The sequence below is a fragment of the Dermacentor variabilis genome, chromosome 6, assembly GCF_050947875.1.
Source record: "Dermacentor variabilis isolate Ectoservices chromosome 6, ASM5094787v1, whole genome shotgun sequence".
Taxonomy (NCBI): Eukaryota; Metazoa; Arthropoda; class Arachnida; order Ixodida; family Ixodidae; genus Dermacentor; species Dermacentor variabilis.
The window spans coordinates 119,436,814-119,456,514 of NC_134573.1; the positions used below are offsets into that span (position 1 = coordinate 119,436,814).

The following is a 19,701-nucleotide window of genomic DNA, read 5'->3' on the forward strand; positions in this document are numbered from 1 at the left end:
AAAGGAATAAAAAGTTGATACACTTACTGACAAGATTTTCGAAAGAAATTGTCAAGGTATTAGTATCACTAGTGGAACTTATTAGTTCAAGCTCGTGAAAAAAATCGCATTGGGCGTCTGTTATTGCCAAATCATCAGCGCGGTTAAAGTCAGGAAATGTGCGGAAGATATAGCGGGATTAAGGGACGATGCCACAAACTGAAATTAATACAGCATTGTGGTCAGATATGCCATCAATAACATCGCATTCGTAACCGGCGTTAAAAAGGGATGTAGTAAGAAAGACAAGATCAAGGACGGAAAATTGCCGAGTGAAATCCTTAACGATCTGGTGCAGGCCACAGGACAATGAAATGGGGACCAACTCCCGCCCGATAGCTACTTCGTGTCCGCTCACTTTCATAGAAGAACAATCAACACCAGGAGCATTAAAATCGCCCACGCAGATAACGTTGGGTCAACTAATATAATTAACCATACAAAAATTCACCTAATTCGTATAAATACTCAATTTTAGAACCAGACGGGCAGTAAATGACTCTTATAATCAAAGATATATTTTCAAGTTGGACTTTACACCAAAAAGACTCTGTATCAGGCGGGGCAGGGAGTACAGAAAAGTGGAGGTGAGGTTGAAGAAATAGAGCAACGCCGCCTCCTCTACAGAATTTTCTGTATCACTGAACCACTTTCAAGCCAGGGAGAGTTACTTCAGAATCATGCACACTATCATGCAACCAGGTCTCAGTAACACTGATAATGTGTGGCGAGTAAGACGAGACCAAGGAAGCAAATTTAGAGAAATTTTTCACAACGCTTCTGGCGTTAACGTTTAAAATGGAAAATTTATTGCCAGTACCATGACGTCAGGGAGAGTTAGTTGAGCCTGGAGAAGATCTTACTAGAGCATTAGATGTGCTATCCCAGTCATATTGTACCCTGTCAGTAAATACGTGATCAAATCGAACCTTGGCAGATGAGTCACTATCCCTATGAGGGCAGGACGCTCCCAGAGCTTCTTGCGAATATTCCGAACCTGAGACGAACCTGGGTCTTCTATTTGTTCTCGTTTTGCACATCGGCTTGAACAGGACAATGTCAAACCGAAGGTTGGTGAGTTATTCGCCGTTGATCCAATGGCGCATTTTCGCTGTTTATTTACAGGTTGCTGACAATAAATTATGTACAAGTGCTCTGGAGGGAGTGAAAAATCAGTAAATACATAACGCACGCATCGATTTACTCATGCGATCAAAAAGCAGCCTCGAGATCGCCTTTCCGCCCTTCATCCAAGTTGAACGTCGCCGAGCGTATTGACTGCGCGCGTTGTAACACCGCATGCTGGATTGATGTGCAAAATGTCATACCGGCGCGCACAACTTCAACCAACGAAGTTTGTCCTGCGACCTTCGATCGCACTCAACACGCACAGGAATCTGCTTGCATGAGCCCCTCGACGCTCTCGGCATAGCCAGGTGAAGATGATGCTGATAATGATTTATTGTCATCTGCTTTGAAACGAGGCCGTATTAGACAGTCACCTTGCCTGTTTGAGCTAATCAAGTATGCTATGCATGCTTTTCAGTCTAACAGGTTGTATACATCTCCTTAATATTTTTTTTCATCTTCCTCAAAACTTGTATATCTGCCTTGTACTGTGATAGCTATGTATGTAACATATCCGATCCTATCAATCTCTTCCCCGCTTTTGTTACACCAATACTTTAATTGTCTCTGATCACGTCTGCAGACCGGTTATTGCTTCCGTCTATTTTAAATCTCTGCGCTTCTGGAAGATGTAGGTTACCTACGGGTCTCACTGGGTGAATAGCAGCGCATTCTATTAAGATCCGCTTGGTAACTATATATTTTTGCTGCAGCATACACACGCGTCATCTTGTTGCGAATATTTGCTCCGATATGTTATTTTCTTTTGGCAACCAGCTCGAGTTTCGAATAGCAAGTAAGTGTGTTTAGTGTTATCGTACACATTTTTCCTTTCGAATTCTCTATTGTCATTCTCGTAAACTTCCATGGCCTTTTCGTTTCCGTCCTTTGCGTCGAATTTACTGTCTCTCTTTCTCTTACTTTCTTTTTGATGACTTCTGATTGTCTAGACTTTCAGTTACCCTGTACCTGGTTGGTTGCCAAGTTTCTGGACCTCTACCTCCATTCTGTGCCCACTCTATTGAAGTACAGATATTTGTGCGCTTTAGCCACCCATTTAGTTTTAATCATGCTCCTGAGTCTTACTTCAAAACTAATTTTGTTCTGCGCTCCTCTACTTCAATAGAGACCCGACCCATGTCACGCTGCATTGCCTCATTTTTTGTTTCACACATACACTTATTTTGCGATTGTAACATTAAGAGTATTTTGAGGGTTGAGTGATAAACAGTTATATTTAACAGCGAAGGTTTTAGTCTCTAGTTGGTCGAGATTTTTCGTGCGGTGCTCACCCAAAAAACAGGCAGCCGCCGCCACTCAGACAGACCTCAAACGGCAGCTAGGAAAGCGGTTTGTGTTTGAGCTTCCCCGTATCAGATTTGTATAGCGCTGTTTCCGCCGTGTACAGTTTGTACGGGGCCTCGGGCCCAGTCAGCCCAGTCAGAAAGCACCTTTTGTCCGGGAACCTATGGTATCTTGCATAAGGAAACTAGAACAGATGAATAAAAAAAATGTTTTCGAGTATATTCGAATTAGCATCCGAAGCTATCAGTCTGCAGCTTTGCGTGTAAGTCGTACTTTACGCATTTCCTGACAAAATTCGCTAATAAACATTCATTTAGTTGAATAAGGCACTTGCGCTTGGCAGAGGGCCTAGAAGAATGAGGATGCATGCTGCACTTCTGCACGCGGGCGTGACGTGTGACGTAGATCGCTTGTGGTGGTGGTGGTGTCTGTGTAACGTCGTCTAGCGTCCGCAAAATCTTTCCTGTACATCCACTTTCACAGGGTGGAATGGAGGCGATTTTTTTTTCATTACATTACTGATTTAGCCACCTTTTTGAGGAACATCAACTTGTCTTGGCCTCCCTTACAATTCTTTAGTTTGCCTCTAAAGGGCTAACAAGTCAAGAGGGGTCGGCAAGAGCTCCTCCATACGTTGGCCGACGAATTGAACCTCCGTTGCTACGAATCCACGCTGATGGTAACTTTGAATATTGCCAGCAAATCAGATACGGACCATTTTTTTCACCCTTTCCCTACTAGGCGTGTCTTCTCCAAGCTCCACCGACAGTGAAATGGCACACTTTATAGATGATCCAGATGTGAGCATTGCAGCATTGTGCAACCATGATCTCGTGCGCAAGGTGTTTATACGTTACAAGGCCGTCATTGCTTTCAGCGCTAACATCAAGCGAGTATTCAGTGTTGCTGCTGATGTCTTTAGACGAAAAAAGAGGGGAATGTGAGCCACGAAAAATATTAGATAAACGTGAACTAAACGTGCAACGACGCACTGAAAGAGCCAGGCGAACTCGTTATATATACTTGGCCGTATTCGTGCAATATTAATAAAAGTTGGAAGGAAAGTAGCGCAAAAGTAATCGATTCATTTTTAGTTAATTCCTCATTCACTTTCGTGGGGCACTAATCGATAACTGTGGTTAATTACATTTTTTGATTGAAGTAGTTGCACTTATAATCGATTACTTTTTTGTAACGTTTACAAGTCTGGTTTGTCTTTTGCTGCATGAAGTCTACCAGTTCCTTGCATTTCCAGATTGCTGTAGGAAGCGCCTGCATTTACTTTTTGACATCTCTGCTATTTGCTTTTCAATAATTTTCAAGCATTGCTCTGACGCGCGCCCTGCAGGACTTTTAATGAAGTTTATCCAATCCAATCTGCTTCTATTGTTTCCCGTCTTGCGCTGCCCAGCAAACAAGCCCAGTTTGTCACTTTGCTGAACATCTTCCTGCTTCTTCTGTTTCTTCCTGGTTGATAATATAGAAAGATGCAGCGATACGAAATATTGTGTAACGTTGAGGGGGAGGGGGGGGTAAATTCTCCTAGAAATTCTGGGCAGCTAAAACCATGTGAAAACAAGAAACTCCACTGGTGTAGTACCATCCCTACCATCGCCGTCGAACTCGCAGCCGGCCTACATCCTCATGCATCTGTCGCTTTACGTCGTACTTGGCCTCCACTTTCAATAAATTATTCATTATTCAACGGTCTAGAACAGTGATCTACCATTACAGTCCCACACAATATCTGATCTATTGTACTTTTTGTCTTTATTCACGTTATTCGAGACAAAGGCTGAAATATGGTGTCAAAATCGTTTTGATGCAGTGTTTAACTTCTAAAATTAATGATTGAAAACTGCCTCGAAGTTAGTCTTCTCCATGCTTTTCTTCTGAGCTCTACCTAGTGATAGGTTACTTATTGATGTTTTCATTTCGTCGCTCCCTTAAACTTCAATTCAATCTGACAACTCGAGCAGTGCTTCAGGAAAAGTCATATACAAGTTAGAAAAATGGCACGAGCCTAATTTTTACCAAAACGAACTCTATACGAAAATCACTGCCGTCACAAAAATCCTAAGCTTTGAACTGCGAACAAGGAATCATCAAAACGAAGTGGTCCAGGAGTGCGCGGACTGTCCCGCAGAATTGCGATCGCATGAAGAAAAAAAATCTCTGTTTTATTTTGTGTTTATTTCGCGCATTTTCGATCTCCTTCTATCATTTTCGTAGAAATATAACACACTGCAAAAAAAAAAGGCCCGGTTTACTCATGAAGTTAATAATGTTATTTCAAGAACAAATGACAATACAAGGAAAGGAACGATACAAGATGATTTAAGCACATTAACACACGCGCACTTCATATGGTTACGAAACCCACATCAAGCCCACATGCTTCGATATCTATACCGTCACGCTGTACAGCGCATTGACTAAAAGTGTTACGATATAAGTGAAACAACCGTTGCCAGCTAAGACACATTGGGTCAACTTTCAAAGTTATATGTAGATGATTTTGGTCTTGCGTGCTCGTAAAAGAGACCCTTCGTCTGGAAAATCGAGAAGAAGGTTCAGTAGCCCATGCCAGCAATAGCCAACTGTACACCGTTTGTAAATAAAGAAATCCCGCTAAGGAAGAACTAGACCGGTGCAGTGGGTTATATTGGTCCGAGCAAAAAGGACACGTAAACCACGCCGCAAGCAGCCTGCCTTCGCAAGGTGCCTCGAGCGGCCAGTAGTGCGGCGATTTTGCGTGCGTTTGTGGGCTTTTTTCACTCTCGAGAGAACACTTTCGTGTAGCACGTATTGAGCAACAGAAAGCTGTATCGGGAGTTTTCATGTCAACCTACAATTTCCTCATTGACAATTTTCATCTAAGTATAATATTTGAAAAGTTGGTTAATTAGTTACGACTAATTATCTAATTAGGCGGAAAAATAGCTTTAGTATCTCCAAGCGACGGCAAAGAACATTACCTTTGTTCTGTCCAGCTACGAGGCATTTCACATTTTTTAACTCTGGATAAAGTTAACTGGGACACCATATATATATATATATATATATATATATATATATATATATATATATATATATATATATATGTGTGTGTGTGTGTGTGTGTGTGTGTGTGTGTGTGTGTGTGTGTGTAAGTATACTTGTTTTCTTTTCTGTGCGTGCGTGCGTACATACATTCGCGTGGTACTAGAGGTTTTCTCTTTGCCCGACAAGTTAAGCGTCATTTTTAATTCGTTTCCACAGTAAAAGTCTGCCGAAATCCTTGGGAACATGAATTTACGGGATAATTCTCCCTGCTGAACATTTTTTTTCCCGCTTAGTTTTCATTTTTTTAGCCACGATATAATTCTATTATCACTAATGCAACACTCACATATTGAAGTCTCTCTGAACAAACGATTGTCACGCAAAATGAAAAGGCGTACAACAGGTTACTGTACGGGAAAAAAAGCGATTCCTTCCATGCTGCAGTTTCAGCAGCAAGAATTCTATATGGTTGACGTTCCTGAATACACAAGAGCCTCGACAAGAAAGTAAAAGCCGTAACTGCGCTACGCAGTCTTGTTCGTCCCGCTTATTTTTTTTCTGCCGCTGACATCATCCTGCTTCATTGGAAATTAGGCCTATAGCTGAAAACACAAAAAAGTTGAACGCAAGACCCACTGGTTGAGGTACACTGAGCACAGCTGCTTGTTGCTAGATAAATCATTAAATATATGTACGAGCAATGAAGCAAATGCAAGAACGGACGCAGGCACAGTCTGGTTGGCCGTTGCCGCGCTCTCATAGTGCCCTCTCCGCAAACCTTCCTCAATCCACGGTTATTCTTTTTAGGAGCTCCACTCGGCACGCTTATAGTTGCGTCTTTTTTTTTTCTTTAGCATATCCACATTACCATAAAAATCTGATAAGTGAGTCTGGTACTCCATCGGCCTTATTTCTCTAGTTTTGTTCCTTTCCTCGAAAAAAAAAAAGAATTTGCCCACGTTTCGCGTGAGCAGTTATTGATCTGTCCTGGGAGTTGGTAGGCAGTAGCTGTCCAAAGGGCCCCAGACCATTTCATTTTCGATGGCGATGGCACCGCTACCTTGAATCTGGTAAGGTGCAAGAGTAATTCCACGTCTCACACGCTTTGTTGGTAAGTTAAAGTGCTAATAATATCTGAAATGCACCTAATTTGCTGTGTATACGGGCTAGCAGCAGTAAACCGCACCAGACTTTGCTCTTTAAAGGCTTGCGTATTTGTTAAAGACTCGGGAGGTGTCTCAGCCGATTGAATGATCTTACGTACTCCTGTCTTCTATATACAGTAGCACCCTCATGGGTACCTTCCTTCACCCTGAGACCCTCATATATGCCTTTGCACACCGATCTTTTACAGTGGTAGCTATCGTCTTTTCCGTCATTGACGACGTCTCGTTGGAGGCGGTGGGAGACGATCATAGTCGCTTGCCACAGGCATCCTATGAAACGCGCCACAGCAACTGTTATGAAGGCGACAGTGTTACTCCTTGCCGTGGCGATTCTCCTCACGGGAGGCGCTTGCGGAGAACGTCGCCTGACGAGGGAAAAGAAGAACTACATGCCTGACGCGAACATATGCTGTGAGTAACCGTTCCTTTTAATGAAAACTTCTAGCGCTAAAAGCATGAAGGACGTAGAAAAAGAAACACACCGCATGCGCACATAGAAATACATTGCAAAAGAAGGCACATAGGTGGGCTAGTTAGTTTTTCTCCGTCCTTCGTGTTTTTAGCGCTCTAAGTTTTTATTAATATGTGTTACCAACTAGCTCACTTATCCAACCTTTCTTTTACCAACTTTTTATTGTTGTTTTTTTGTGAAATCTATAAAACTACCTCGTGTTGGGCTCTGCACATACGAATTTTTGGATGCCTATGCTGGGCGCTCCCTATATGACTATATCTTTACATGAACCCTACAATATAGCGTCGAGCCGGCTTGCAGGGACGAAAACTGTTCTTTTGGTTTATATAAACGCTAGCGAGTCGTGCCAAGCGAGGGTCAAGGCGAGTTCGGTCAACCCGCCTGCAAGGGGTGGGTTGACTAGCCCAACCCGCTTGGTAGGATGCATGTGAATGCGGTCGGGTTGCGCTACAGGTGGGCTCGACTTCTTACTCTACGCACTTGCGTGGAGTTCTTGTAAACGAAGCTAATCCGGTGCAGCCACGAAGTCGAAGCTGGGCCAATTGAATATAGAAAATGAAAATTGGGACGCTATTGTCCGTAACACGCATCCTCAGAAAACACGTTTCCTGGTCGCACAAAACACGTTCTCGGAAACACGGTATCAAGTTTTTAAGGGAATGGTACCGCAGTATTGCAGAGCCCAAGAAGTGGCCCAAATCCTTGACCACGGCAACAGAGAATTCTAACTTTGGGGCGTCGTCGTGTAATACGTTTGACATGCTCGATCGCTTTTGCTGTAAAAGTCTGTTCACAGTTGCCGGCCTTCCGAAGCACGCAGAGAAGGCGAGGCGCGAGGACAAATATGTTTTATTTTTGTCCCAGCGTATGTTGTGTCTTTGAGAGATGCTTTATTTAGTTCTGTATACGAAGCATACTGTTCGGCGGCTGCAGCTGTTGCGTCTGCGAGAGTCGCTGTGCCGAGCTGCTTGAGTTCAGGCGACCAGATACGGTTGCTTAAGGCTCGGCGGCTGGAACGGTTCTACCAGAAAATCGGCGCAGCTTGCAGTGGCGATAGCAGCCTACGTGAAGTGAGGATAGTGGTATTGCGTGTTATATATCCCATGCATAGCGTTCAGGTTCGTCCGCAGCTCGCCAGGTACGTGCTTATTTTGCACTTTTTCGTGTACTAATTGCTTAGGAGTATATATAAACAACAATAATTGCCCATGGACTATTTAAGTCTATCGATGACATCACTTACCTCACGTATGCTCTTTAACCTTGACGAACGTACTACCTTTGTGTTGGCTCCAAGCAACCGGCGTTTATACATTGTATAATGGCTGGAGTTTTAATGCTCATTAGACAATGTTTTGTTTCAGTTGACTGTACCGTAGCAGTGTTGTTCCTTAAGCATTCAGCCGACATCTACGTATCATTTTCTGTAAGCTACGAAGTTATCCATAAAAAAGAGCGCAGGTAGCGTATACATGAACAAGATGTCGCAAAAAACTCCTTAGGCGCATTTTCTCCGTGAAAAGAATGGCCACTGCCAAGGGATGTCATATCTTGATTTCTAACTTGAGCGTTGCACAGAGTCACAACACTGAGAGCGCAGAAATATGTATAAAATATACCGTCGTCATAACCATAACCATAACCATAACCGTCGTCAACGAAATCAAGCATGTACTAGGCTGTTCTGCTATGTTGGTGGTGGCAGATAATCATCATTCTGCAAGTGACTCCCTCTATACTGTGTTTATTTGTTTACTTTCAGCTTACGAAGAATCCGAGATTGCAAGTATTTCCAAATGTTACTTCAGCCACTTACCATCACATGTAAGTAGTTACAGGAGACCTGAATCATGAATAGACAACCTGTAGAGGAATGAAAACAGTATTGAACGCCAATGGCACGTACTCCCAGATCCCCATAAACTGCTGTTGCTTTCACAACATAATCTTGAAGAGTATGTAATCAGTGCATTGCGCTTGCTCAAACCTTTCGGGCCTGAACATAGAGAGTTCCAAGTAATTCTGAAAGTCAGCTAAGGAACGCGCATTTAGCGATGTGACAGTGAGTTGGCTAAAAGTTGATTTGAAGCTGACTAAACAAGATATTCTATCTATAGTCAACTGTGATTATGTGTCATATTAGAGAATCCTATTTTTTTTTATAGCACCACTCAAAGAACGCTCTCGATCCCGCACATGGGCAATATCTCAACAGCAACATCAGCCAGCTTTTACAGATAGCGTACCGGCAGGCTTGAAGCATCTTCTTTAAATCTGAGTGGCAGGGTGATATGTAAATTCGGAGAAGTTGAGAGGAAAGGCGCTAACTTGCAACAGTCAAGTCCTATGCTCTTCCGTATTACACTTGTACTCACCATTATCCCACAACTTATTATTCTGCAGCATTATGGAGTGCGCGTATACATAGAAGAATATAAGCAAAAGCAAAGAATTAAGATGGCACAGAAAACTGCAGGTGGGTGTAACAGCTGGCACCTATGAATGACCAGGCAACATGACATGAATGCGCTAACGTTCCATGATTTGCTTCAAAACTAGAGAGAGCTACTTGTAAATAGATTTATGAACGTTCATGGGGTGTAAAGAAAGGTGAGGGAGGGTAGGGGGAGGGAGGCTGCTACGTCACCGACGATCTAAAAAAAAAAACCACCACTCGCATTCCACTGGCGCACGATAATGCCGTCAAATAAGCGTGTTTCGTGTCCTGTTCGATAACAAAATTAGTTTAGCACTTGTTAAAAACGAAAAACATCTTTTATATCTGTCTATCTCCTAATAATAGGGCAATAGAAATTTGCAAAATGTACATAACTATTCCTCAAGGGCATTAAAGGTTGTGTTTTCATTTAAAAAACATTACGCTGCACTAATGTATTACTTTTATTTAAGTTTAGGGCGCACTTTTAGCAAACGACGCCGGAAGTCCATAAGGTGTATTACATATAAGCAAGGAAGTGGTACTGTCCAAATGCACGGTAGCAATATTGAGTGTACAAGCACTCAAAGTTTTGTCGGAAGTTTTTCCTATATGGCATTCTGGGGGACGGCGCGATCAAGTCCTTGAGCTCGTCATGAGTTTATGTCCGGATAGACTACTGCTCGAACTACAGGGTATTGTGCGCCATTCTGGCGCTGCCCCTGTGGCGGTTTCCGAAGGTCTGGCGCCCTCCCAGTAGCCCCTTTCAAACCTTTACTCGATGTTTTGTGACTCGAATGTCGCACACTATTCTAGACCCATACTTTACAGCGGAATGGTTCGTGCTGATGGAATCGTGCGAAAACATCATGTGATCGTTTTGCTAGCGCTCTGAGAGAACTGAAAATGACTCCAAATTTGCACTCGCAAGGTATGGAAGTCGCGTTATGGATGATGTGCTGATAATCTTTAAAGTGTCAGATATGAATGCATCCTTGGCCGTAGATTATAAACGCACGTGATCCAAAGCATTATAATCGTGTAAGTATGTTTGCCCAATGCACAGGAAGAACAGAGTGCAGTGCGCTGTTAATATTTGGGAGGAGTAGGGTCTACGTTATTAGTAGTGTGCATGCAGAAATGTTCGAGTTTTCGATTAATTAGGGCCTTTGTAGTAAATTGCTCGAAAGCGTCGTACTCGCATACCTTTGCGGTGTCCTGGGAAAATGAAATGTGACATTGAGTTTAAATTTCCGGGAAATTGCAACGATGTTATGGGACATGTATGAGCGATGTTTAAGCCGCGCTGTTTAAATACGGCCACTTATATTTTCTAATGTCTACAACAGCTCGAAAGAAGTGACTGCGCTGATAGTCGGGCTGGGATTCTGTGCGGTCAGGCAAATCTGCTGGGCTTTTCCTTGTTTCCTTTATTAAATCGCATCACGTGAGTTAATATCTTGGAAATGTCAGCTCCTGCTGTGAGATAACTGATCCGCATTGCATTCATTGCTGTCTACAGTTTTCCAAACAGGTGGAGGAGTCGGTAACGTCCCTATTCAACGGCATGAGCATTGTGCAGACCATCATGCTGTTCTGTGAAATCAATAATGACGACGGCTACTCGATGGTTCGTGTGCACCGAATTTTGAACCTTGTTTTAGTAATAAAAATTTGTGTATAAACTTTTCCGATGAACGTGCTCTAGAGCAGATAAATGACGTTTCCAGACGACTTTTAAATCGGCCTAAATAAAATTTGCGCTATCTATAGTTTGTGGTAAAATGCAGTTACTCGACTCTTCGTAACATTGAAATAAAGAGGGCGCACATTGTAGAATCTGGAATTGATGAACGCTAAATGGAACATTTTATTTCCCAGCTCTATAAAAAAAAACTATTATTTTTTACGCTTCACAAAATCATAATTAGAACAGGCATCCTCGTCGAGATTTAAGGGAACAGAATTGAAGTTTCAATTAGTCTCTTATGCTCATATTGTCTCTTATTATGGTGATTTTCGGAAAGCATTGCGGAAAGTGTAACTCTATAGCTTCTCTGATTCAGCTGTAGGATTTAGAAAAACATGTAAGGCTAAAACTGATATATCTAACCATAAACCTTTTTTTCAGCAATCTAATGGTAGTGGAAATTTGCTATTTTTTGAGTTTCCGATTAAGAGCGTTGCTAGCATGGTGAACATAAAATTTTATATTCAGCTACATTTGTAACGTTTATCTCGACAATATAGAGCGTAAATACAAATTTCGCTTCGAAGTCAGCCTCTCACACAGATCTCGTTTTCTCTCACCAAGCTAATCTCGTAACATATGGTGGAAAGCCTGTTCAACTATACGCTATTTCGGCCATCGCCATATTTATGTTTATAAAAATCAAAGTTGCATTGTATGGGTAACTTGTCTTTGGTTGTTTACAAATGGTCTACGATTATTTATTTATTTATTTATTTATTTATTTATTTATTTATTTATTTATTTATTTATTTATTTATTTATTTATACCTATTATTTATTGGTGTTTTGGTAGAGGCATGAGAGAGCACGATTTCTATTGTATTTGATCACTCGGAAATATGCTGGGAACTTTAATTTCAATGTCGTGTTTTCGTGGCGCAAATTAAGTGATGGTTTATCAAACGGTAACGTCACTGTTACGAGAAAGCTGCTACCTCAACGAGTTGCGTCTAACTATAGTACCAAACATACAGCGCGCTAAGCAAGCAGCATTGCGCAATTCTATCGAACTATTAACTGAACTCACAAGATCACTTGCCCCTTCCTTAGGCCTTCTTTTTCGTCTATAAAATACTACTTCAAGGCTGATGTGCGCGTGTTTACGTTTCTGGCACGATCTGTAGGCACGCCTTCATAATAAAAGTTGAACTAGAGCTCTTGTTTGAGGACGTTTCGAAAATACGGTGCTTGCTGGCATTATAGTAATGGATAGGGCACGAAATTTTTTTTTCGTACTTCTGGTTTGAAGCAGCTTCTTTGTTTCTTGTGCCGAGCTTCTTAAAAAAATTCGTGATCGCTAATTCTACATTTACTTTCTAATTTTTACCGCTGGACTGTTTGGTAGCAATAAATGCCGAAATAATTGTTTAGAGCCCAGGAAATAGTTACTCATAATGGGTGTTACTGTTTAGGGAACATCTAGATTTAGCGACAAGCGTACTTGAAACTGCAGAGGCTACCCAGCGCGCGCGAGAGAACGGGACAAAATTTTTAATTTCTAGATGTAAAACAGTTTGCTGTTCGAAAGAAATGTTCCGGAACTACCAGGCACTATGCATGAAGCACAAATAACCGGACATTGATCAGTAGCAAGTGTAGAACATTTACCCGCTCATAAGGAAGCGTTGCGACGCAACTGAGCCACGAAGAACTAAGACACAAGCCGTGACGAGCATTTTCTTTTAATGAAGGTTTGACGAATCGTAGAACTGTCAATGCACTACTCGACATTGCCAGAGGGGTGAAGTGACTATAGTGCCACATTGCGTTATAGTAAGATTAGTGTGAAACTCAGTTGTTTCCCGTAATCGTTCGATGATCAAGCGCCGCAGCATAGGCGAGCGCTGAGTTGTGCCTCGTGAAGTTAATAGCTTAATTTTTTACCATTTAGATAAATGCGTGGATCAAGGAGCTGCCTGTAAGTAACTAACATTTTTTTTATTTAACTTTGCTGAAGAAACGTTATGTCGCACTGACACTTTTGTGCAGCGCTCACTCTTTGCCATTTATTTGTTGTTGTCTTTTTACTGCTGGTTGCATAGATTTTATTGCAACATGTATTGCATAGAGACCATATTCACAAGGTGTTATCCCTTTGAGGAGTGTTGAGCAATAGGGAGACGATATAAAGGGAGAAACGTAGGGTGCTTAATCGAAACAGCATCCGGGAGGCTACCTTACCCAACGGAAGCGGGAAGGTGGTACAGAGAAATCTGACATACACAACTGTGGTTGAAATCCACATTGCGCAAATCGTTGCAGCGCGAGGCTCTTGTACGAATAATGCAACTATATGCGTAGCGAACGGTTATGTAGAGGTTATAGGCTATAGTGTATGTATATTCATAATAATTAGGACACAGTCCATGTCATGGCAACGCGTAGGATTGAAAGTAAACTAAATCCCAGGGGCATATGCCCAATGGCCCCCTACGGCACATTATTTTAGACGACATCTAGGCTGGGATCGGCCTACAAGAACGGCGAGATAGGTTCGCCTACCAAAAGGTGGCAGAGCTCGAAGAAGAATGCTCCACATAAAAAAAAAAAAAAGAAAGGCCTAGGCACTGCAGGGCCTCTTGGTCTTGTTGTAATGTGGCATTATCCATGACCTTCATACCTTTAATCAACAGTTGCCTCGGAAACAACGCAGCGGCCAAAACTAATTATAAATAAAAAAAAAATGCCAGCGCAAGCGCGCGACACTTTGCTTTAAAGCGAAGCTTTCTTTGCCTAATTTCCATAGTTTCACGTGACTTTCTGGCTGCTCTGAATGTGTCTGCTGTGTCTGCTGTGTCTGTTGATCGCAATCTCGGCGTATCTAATTGTGGATACATGAACGAAGGTTACATAAAAGTATCAGTGAAGCGGCTTGTACATGTAAGCATTGTACGTCAACCAAGTACACAGATAATAAATATATTATTTATTATATTGTAGCTTCCTATCAAACCTGAACATATAATGTCGGCTCACAGGCATCTCTAATGCACATCAATCTGTTAATGGAATAATAAATTATATTTATTGATTTCTTCTGTTAATGGAATAGTAAATTATATTTATCGAATTCTTAGATTTACATGTTCTTACCCATTAGGTTCGTGCCACTTGGGGGGGGGGGGGGGGGCGTTCTTGGCCAATTCTGCAGAGCGGATATGTCCCTGTGGCACACAGGAATCCCTAAATGTCGCTTGATGCGTGTCGTACTTTTGTATGCCTACACCTGTCATTACTATTATCCCTTCGACAAGCATCACGCAGCGCCTTCGCCCTTGTGACATCGCTGCGTATCTGTCTCACAAAGTGCATCCACCTGCACTGGAGCTTGCGTTTCGGCATAGCTTGCGAACGATGCTGTTCATAACAAGAAAACTTGCAGCACAATAAAGTTATGAACTTTGTGGCAGATAAAAATAAATTTGGGGTGGATAAGCATAGCATGAAAGTAAACGATATTGCACACATCGCCGTTGGTTGCAAAGCATTTCATTAACCGCTTTACTAGAGCTTCGCTTCACGGATACTCCAGCGTTTGCCTTTGATCTGCGCATTTTCATAGATGCGAATTTCATTTTCAAGATTGAGCAGTGTGCCATTATTTTAGAGTGTGCTGCGGCGATACATTCGAGAGGCACTGCGAAGTCGGAATTTATTAAATGCGCCCGTGCGCTCGTCGATGTCTCGTAGTTTCGCTTGTTTCAGAGCAGTAGCTGTTTATTGAAAATTAATGAATTGACAGCACGCAATGCACCGTAGCTCGTATTGTCCTAAATATAAAATAGAATTCTGAATCTGAAATTTCATCATTAATGATAAATACCACCGATATAAACGTGCACGAGCAGCAATATTTTACTAATTATTCTTTAACGAGTCGCGTGAGGATGCACACTGCGATTGAATAACTTTTTACTTATGTAATTTAACAAGACGGAACCACGATCTGGTTATGAGACACGCCGTAGTGGGGGACTTCGGATTAATGTTCACCACCTGGGGTTCGTTAACGTGCAACCAATGCATGGTACACGGAAGTGTTTTTGCATTTCTCGCCCATCGAAATCCGGCAGCCGCGGCCGAGATTTGATCGCGCTGACCTCGTACTTAGCAGCTCGACGCCAACACCACTGCGCCACCATGGCGGACGAATGAAGCATTGAAACCGGTGTGTTCTCGAGACACATCTGCTTGGAGTTCCTTTTGAAACTAGCTCCACTTTTGAGATAAGCGCTGTCAAACACAAAATTGGTGCCGTCCCCACAATTCCCTCTCATGGATATGCAAACTCGTCGGCTTCAATTCGCAAATTACAACGTGTCTCCAACAGTCATACGATAGAAAAGTCAGTTATTCAAGGAAGACTAACGAGACAATAATGTTCACTGTTGTAGCGAACTACCCCTTCTACAGTTCCAAAGAATCCATTCTTGCCATAAGAACAGGCTTGGCAAGCGAGAAAAGACGCAGAACCGAAAAACGGGTGGCAACATCGCTTGAATTTGCCGCGCCAGCTCGCCGTGACGTCACAGGTTTTGACGACTATTGTTGTCGGTAAAGGCGTACTCCAGGGGAGGTAATCTGTAAGGGTCCACCTAGTAGACACGTCCATTTCGTCTGCTGTTGAAGTTCTGATTGGCTGGGCTGGGCTGCACGTCCGCAGCAGCGAGGTGTCACAGCCAATCAGCACTTCAGTAGCAGACGAAATGGACGTGTCCACTAGGTGGACCCTTACAGATCACCTCCCAGAAGTACATATAGCAGGGCTAGCCGGTTCATATTCTCCCCTTCCGTCCTTCCTTGCTTGCGCTAAGCGATCATGATATCTTATCGTCCAGTGAGCAAGATGTACTTCACTGTATTCTAAAAAAGTCAAAGGTTCAACTTTGCAAAGTCAAGAACATTCGATAGGCCACAATACCTCCCACCCCGCTACCCCTCTCCCCCCCCCCCCAAAAAAAAAGTGCCTTATTGAAATACGTGATGCCACACTGGCATACTAACGTCGGGATTTCGGCGCGAAAGGCACGTGCCTTAACACACTAGAATAAAAAAATACTGGCCGCCCCCAGAGCACCATAAATACCTTTCTATAATTGCTTTTCTGTGAACTAGTTTGAATTCTGATTTTTACCGGACGTGTACGGGCGTCATGACGCAGAAAGCGGTCACGTGGCAGCACAATATGGTAACGTTTTTCCACTCGCTCCGGCCTGCTCTAACGCATGCTGTGCTGCTACATCACGTCGCGCGACAAGTAGCAGCATAGCGGACGATTGACCGAGACGGAGCCAGCACCAAACGTCACAATGTCCTGCTCCCATGTGACCACCTTCTACGTCACAACACAAGCACCGCCTATAGAAAACAACACTGAAAATGTTTTGAAAAAAAAAAGTTGTTATAGTAAAATTACATTGCGCATTTTATGGCTCGTAGTATTACCGTTTTAGGGTTTCGGTGGGCAAGGACCTCATTTCTTAACAAAAATTTAGAAATGTCACGTGAGCAGTTCTTTAACAGAGCGAGAGTGGCTGCAGTGCGCCAGGCAAATATCTGCGACCGAATTCGCAAATGCATTTGGTTCGTAAGTGATTTTTACAGTTAATCCCGATGCTCCAATTTACGATTGGTCTTATTCAACCAATCCCGATGCTGGTTGGCTGAAATTCTCTCTCACGAACGCTTTCAGCGTAAGATATTTTTGGGAATACGGGCGCTGAAATTCACAGCGCGTCATGAGTGTTTGCACCACGTCTCAACTTATATCTCACATCCTTTCCATACTACACATGCTTTTTACGCATAGTTATAGAAATCAACAGTTTTAGCAGCTGGAACGATATAGCATGCTGAATATTGCTCTCCTTTACACTCACTTCGAATTGCAGCCGGAAAACCAGCAAGACGCTTATGACAGCGCCTGGCATTGCTTCACCAATCTCAAAGAGATCTTTATGAGCTGAAAACTGAGAGGGAGCGAAGACACCGTTACTCCAACTGAGATGCGCTTCTGACGGTGACGCGTACACGCCCTGGTGCACGCCGTTTTCAATGTGCTGGATGAGGAAAAAATAAAGTGCTAAATGACAGAGATTAAATTCGCGCCATGTTTACGGCACACTCTTTCACTTTCCTGTAATTCTGGGAATAAAATGGTATAGCAAAAAAAAACGGATGTCTGCCGTTCTCCTGCCGGAGATTTCCCAACAGGTAGGTGCACTTCCCAAAGGTTGAGGTACCCGTAAAGATGTCCCAACACCAGGCCACAGAGCACGCTTTGACCTATTTTATCGGCATAAGTACCCAGCCACGCGTAGCTGTGTTACAGAACGTCTATTACAGAACTTACCATGTACTACGCCATCTTTACGGTTAAAAGGATGCCTGCCGGTCAACCAATGGAACAGTAGCGGAAGCTTGTGCTTGTCCTATTAGGGTATACTTGCTTTGCGAGCCTCTTCTAATGTACCTTCGCGTGTTGACCCGACACATGCACCATCCCCTATCATCGCTCCCTGCCACCCACCCAGGTTCCAGCTTTTCAATGACTATATCGCGCCATCAGAGTGTTCTGCCGTCAATATTTTCTCCCAGCTGTATTCCGCAAATACCCCCTTGGGTTCTGCATAAACCTTTCGTTACATTGCAGATCCCTGGAATTACTAAAAAGTCCTCCGTTACATCTATTGGCCTCAAGCAACTTACCCTGTTGCACATTTCTGCAGACTACGGAGATACTGTACACGTGTATACCGATGTCTCTGTCACACCATATGCCTCCACTGCAGCCTTCGTCATTCCACATATGTTCATCGCTCGGCGGTTTAAACTAGACCGTGGATCAACATCAACTGCCGCAGAACTTGTTGCTATCCGGGAGGCACTTCGATTTCTCTCCCAAAATTCTCCTCACGCATGGACCATATTCTGCGATTGCAAGCGCAAGACAGCTCCTCAAACGATTGACGGTGTCCTCAGATGGGGCCTGTATTATTCCATGCCTATAGAAATTAAACAGCATCTCGACCACGCTAGAAATGGCCACAATGTCACCTTTCAGTGGGTACCTTCACACTGTGGCGTGATAGGAAACGAACAGGCCGACGTTGAAGCGAAAACTGCTTTAGATAATGCTTCTGAAGTACGCATTCCGTTATCACGAACAGACACAAACGCCCTACTTCGGCGCGTAATACGCAACCGTACGTTGGAACACTGGACCCAACCTGATCGATGACACAAGCGAGTACACAAATGGGACCAAGAAATAAAATTTCGTATGGTTCACAAGCTCAAAAGTAGCCAAACGAGCATGGTGCACCGGATTCGCCTTGGTGTCGCATTCAGCAACCGTTATAGACATATGATAGGTGGCAGTGACAATAGCAGAAACTGTGAATACTGTGAGGTACCAGAAACACTTGATCATATATATTGCGTGTGTCCCGCGTACGCGCAAGAGCGACAGCAACTGGTCTCTTCCATTGCAAAGATCCATAAGAGGCCGCTATCAGACGAGTTTCCTTTAGCTCCTTGGCCTAATGTAAACAGCGCAGCCCTGATAACAACGTGCCGCTATAGCTTTTCTCCGAGCCACTGGGCTGGACGCACGGCTTTAGAGATGCCACAACTTTGTGATTTTGTATATACGCATCTCTTCCTTATACCATCATCGTCATTCATCAGCCCTTTTCCTCCCCGTCCCTCATCTCCAGTGTAGAGTAGCAGGCCAGAGCAAGTTATAGCTCAGGCTGACCTCTCTGCCTTTCTGTAAATAAATTTCTCTCTCTCTCTCTGCCGGTCTAATTCCGGTAATTTCCTGTCGAGTGGAGGTCTTTTCCAAGTCTTGGTATTCTTGCATAGACCGAGCACAGGGGTCGAAGCGCGCTGGTACACTATTCACCGGTATAGGTATACCCGGCAGAGGCACTCGTCTTCTGCCTCCCGCAACAGTCGCGGATGGTCAGCCATTTCACCAATGCTGTGGTGGGACAAGGGAAGCGCAGCAACCTTTAAAAACTCTCTAGGCGATTATTATTATTATTATTATTATTATTATTATTATTATTATTGTTATTATTATTATTATTATTATTGTTGTTATTATTATTATTATTATTATTATTATTATTATTATTATTATTATTATTATTATTATTATTATTATTATTATTATTATTATTATTATTATTATTATTATTATTATTATTATTATTATTATTATTATTATTATTATTATTGGCGTCTCCTTTGAAACTGGGTAGTGCCAAACAGTCACCTAGCCTGCTTGATTTAATCAGGTATGCTATACATGCTTGTCCTCCTAGCATTTTTGTATTCATCTCTTTAA

The 19,701-nt window shown here is 42.8% G+C and overlaps 1 protein-coding gene across 2 annotated transcripts; it reads left to right on the plus strand.

The window, feature by feature from the left end:
• Window positions 1-6,485: 6,485 nt before the first annotated feature.
• Window positions 6,486-17,515, plus strand: LOC142584344 (uncharacterized). 2 transcript variants are annotated; one of them, XM_075694497.1, is made up of 6 exons: window positions 6,486-6,587; window positions 6,872-7,094; window positions 8,921-8,982; window positions 11,118-11,225; window positions 13,240-13,266; window positions 17,240-17,515. In XM_075694497.1, exons 2-6 carry the CDS (start codon window positions 6,956-6,958, stop codon window positions 17,312-17,314), a joined length of 411 nt encoding a protein of 136 aa, XP_075550612.1. In that variant the 5' UTR covers window positions 6,486-6,587; window positions 6,872-6,955; the 3' UTR covers window positions 17,315-17,515. The 2 variants fall into 2 exon arrangements, with proteins under 2 accessions (XP_075550612.1, XP_075550614.1); XM_075694499.1 differs by having other exon boundaries at window positions 6,490-6,628.
• Window positions 17,516-19,701: the final 2,186 nt, after the last annotated feature.

Excerpts from the sequence above, each read along its gene's own strand:
- LOC142584344 (XM_075694497.1), top strand. The coding sequence starts at position 6,956 with ATGAAACGCGCCACAGCAACTGTTATGAAGGCGACAGTGTTACTCCTT. Across the intron at positions 7,095-8,920 it reads GCCTGACGCGAACATATGCT|CTTACGAAGAATCCGAGATT; the intron begins GTGAGTAACCGT and ends GTTTACTTTCAG. Across the intron at positions 8,983-11,117 it reads TCAGCCACTTACCATCACAT|TTTTCCAAACAGGTGGAGGA; the intron begins GTAAGTAGTTAC and ends TGCTGTCTACAG.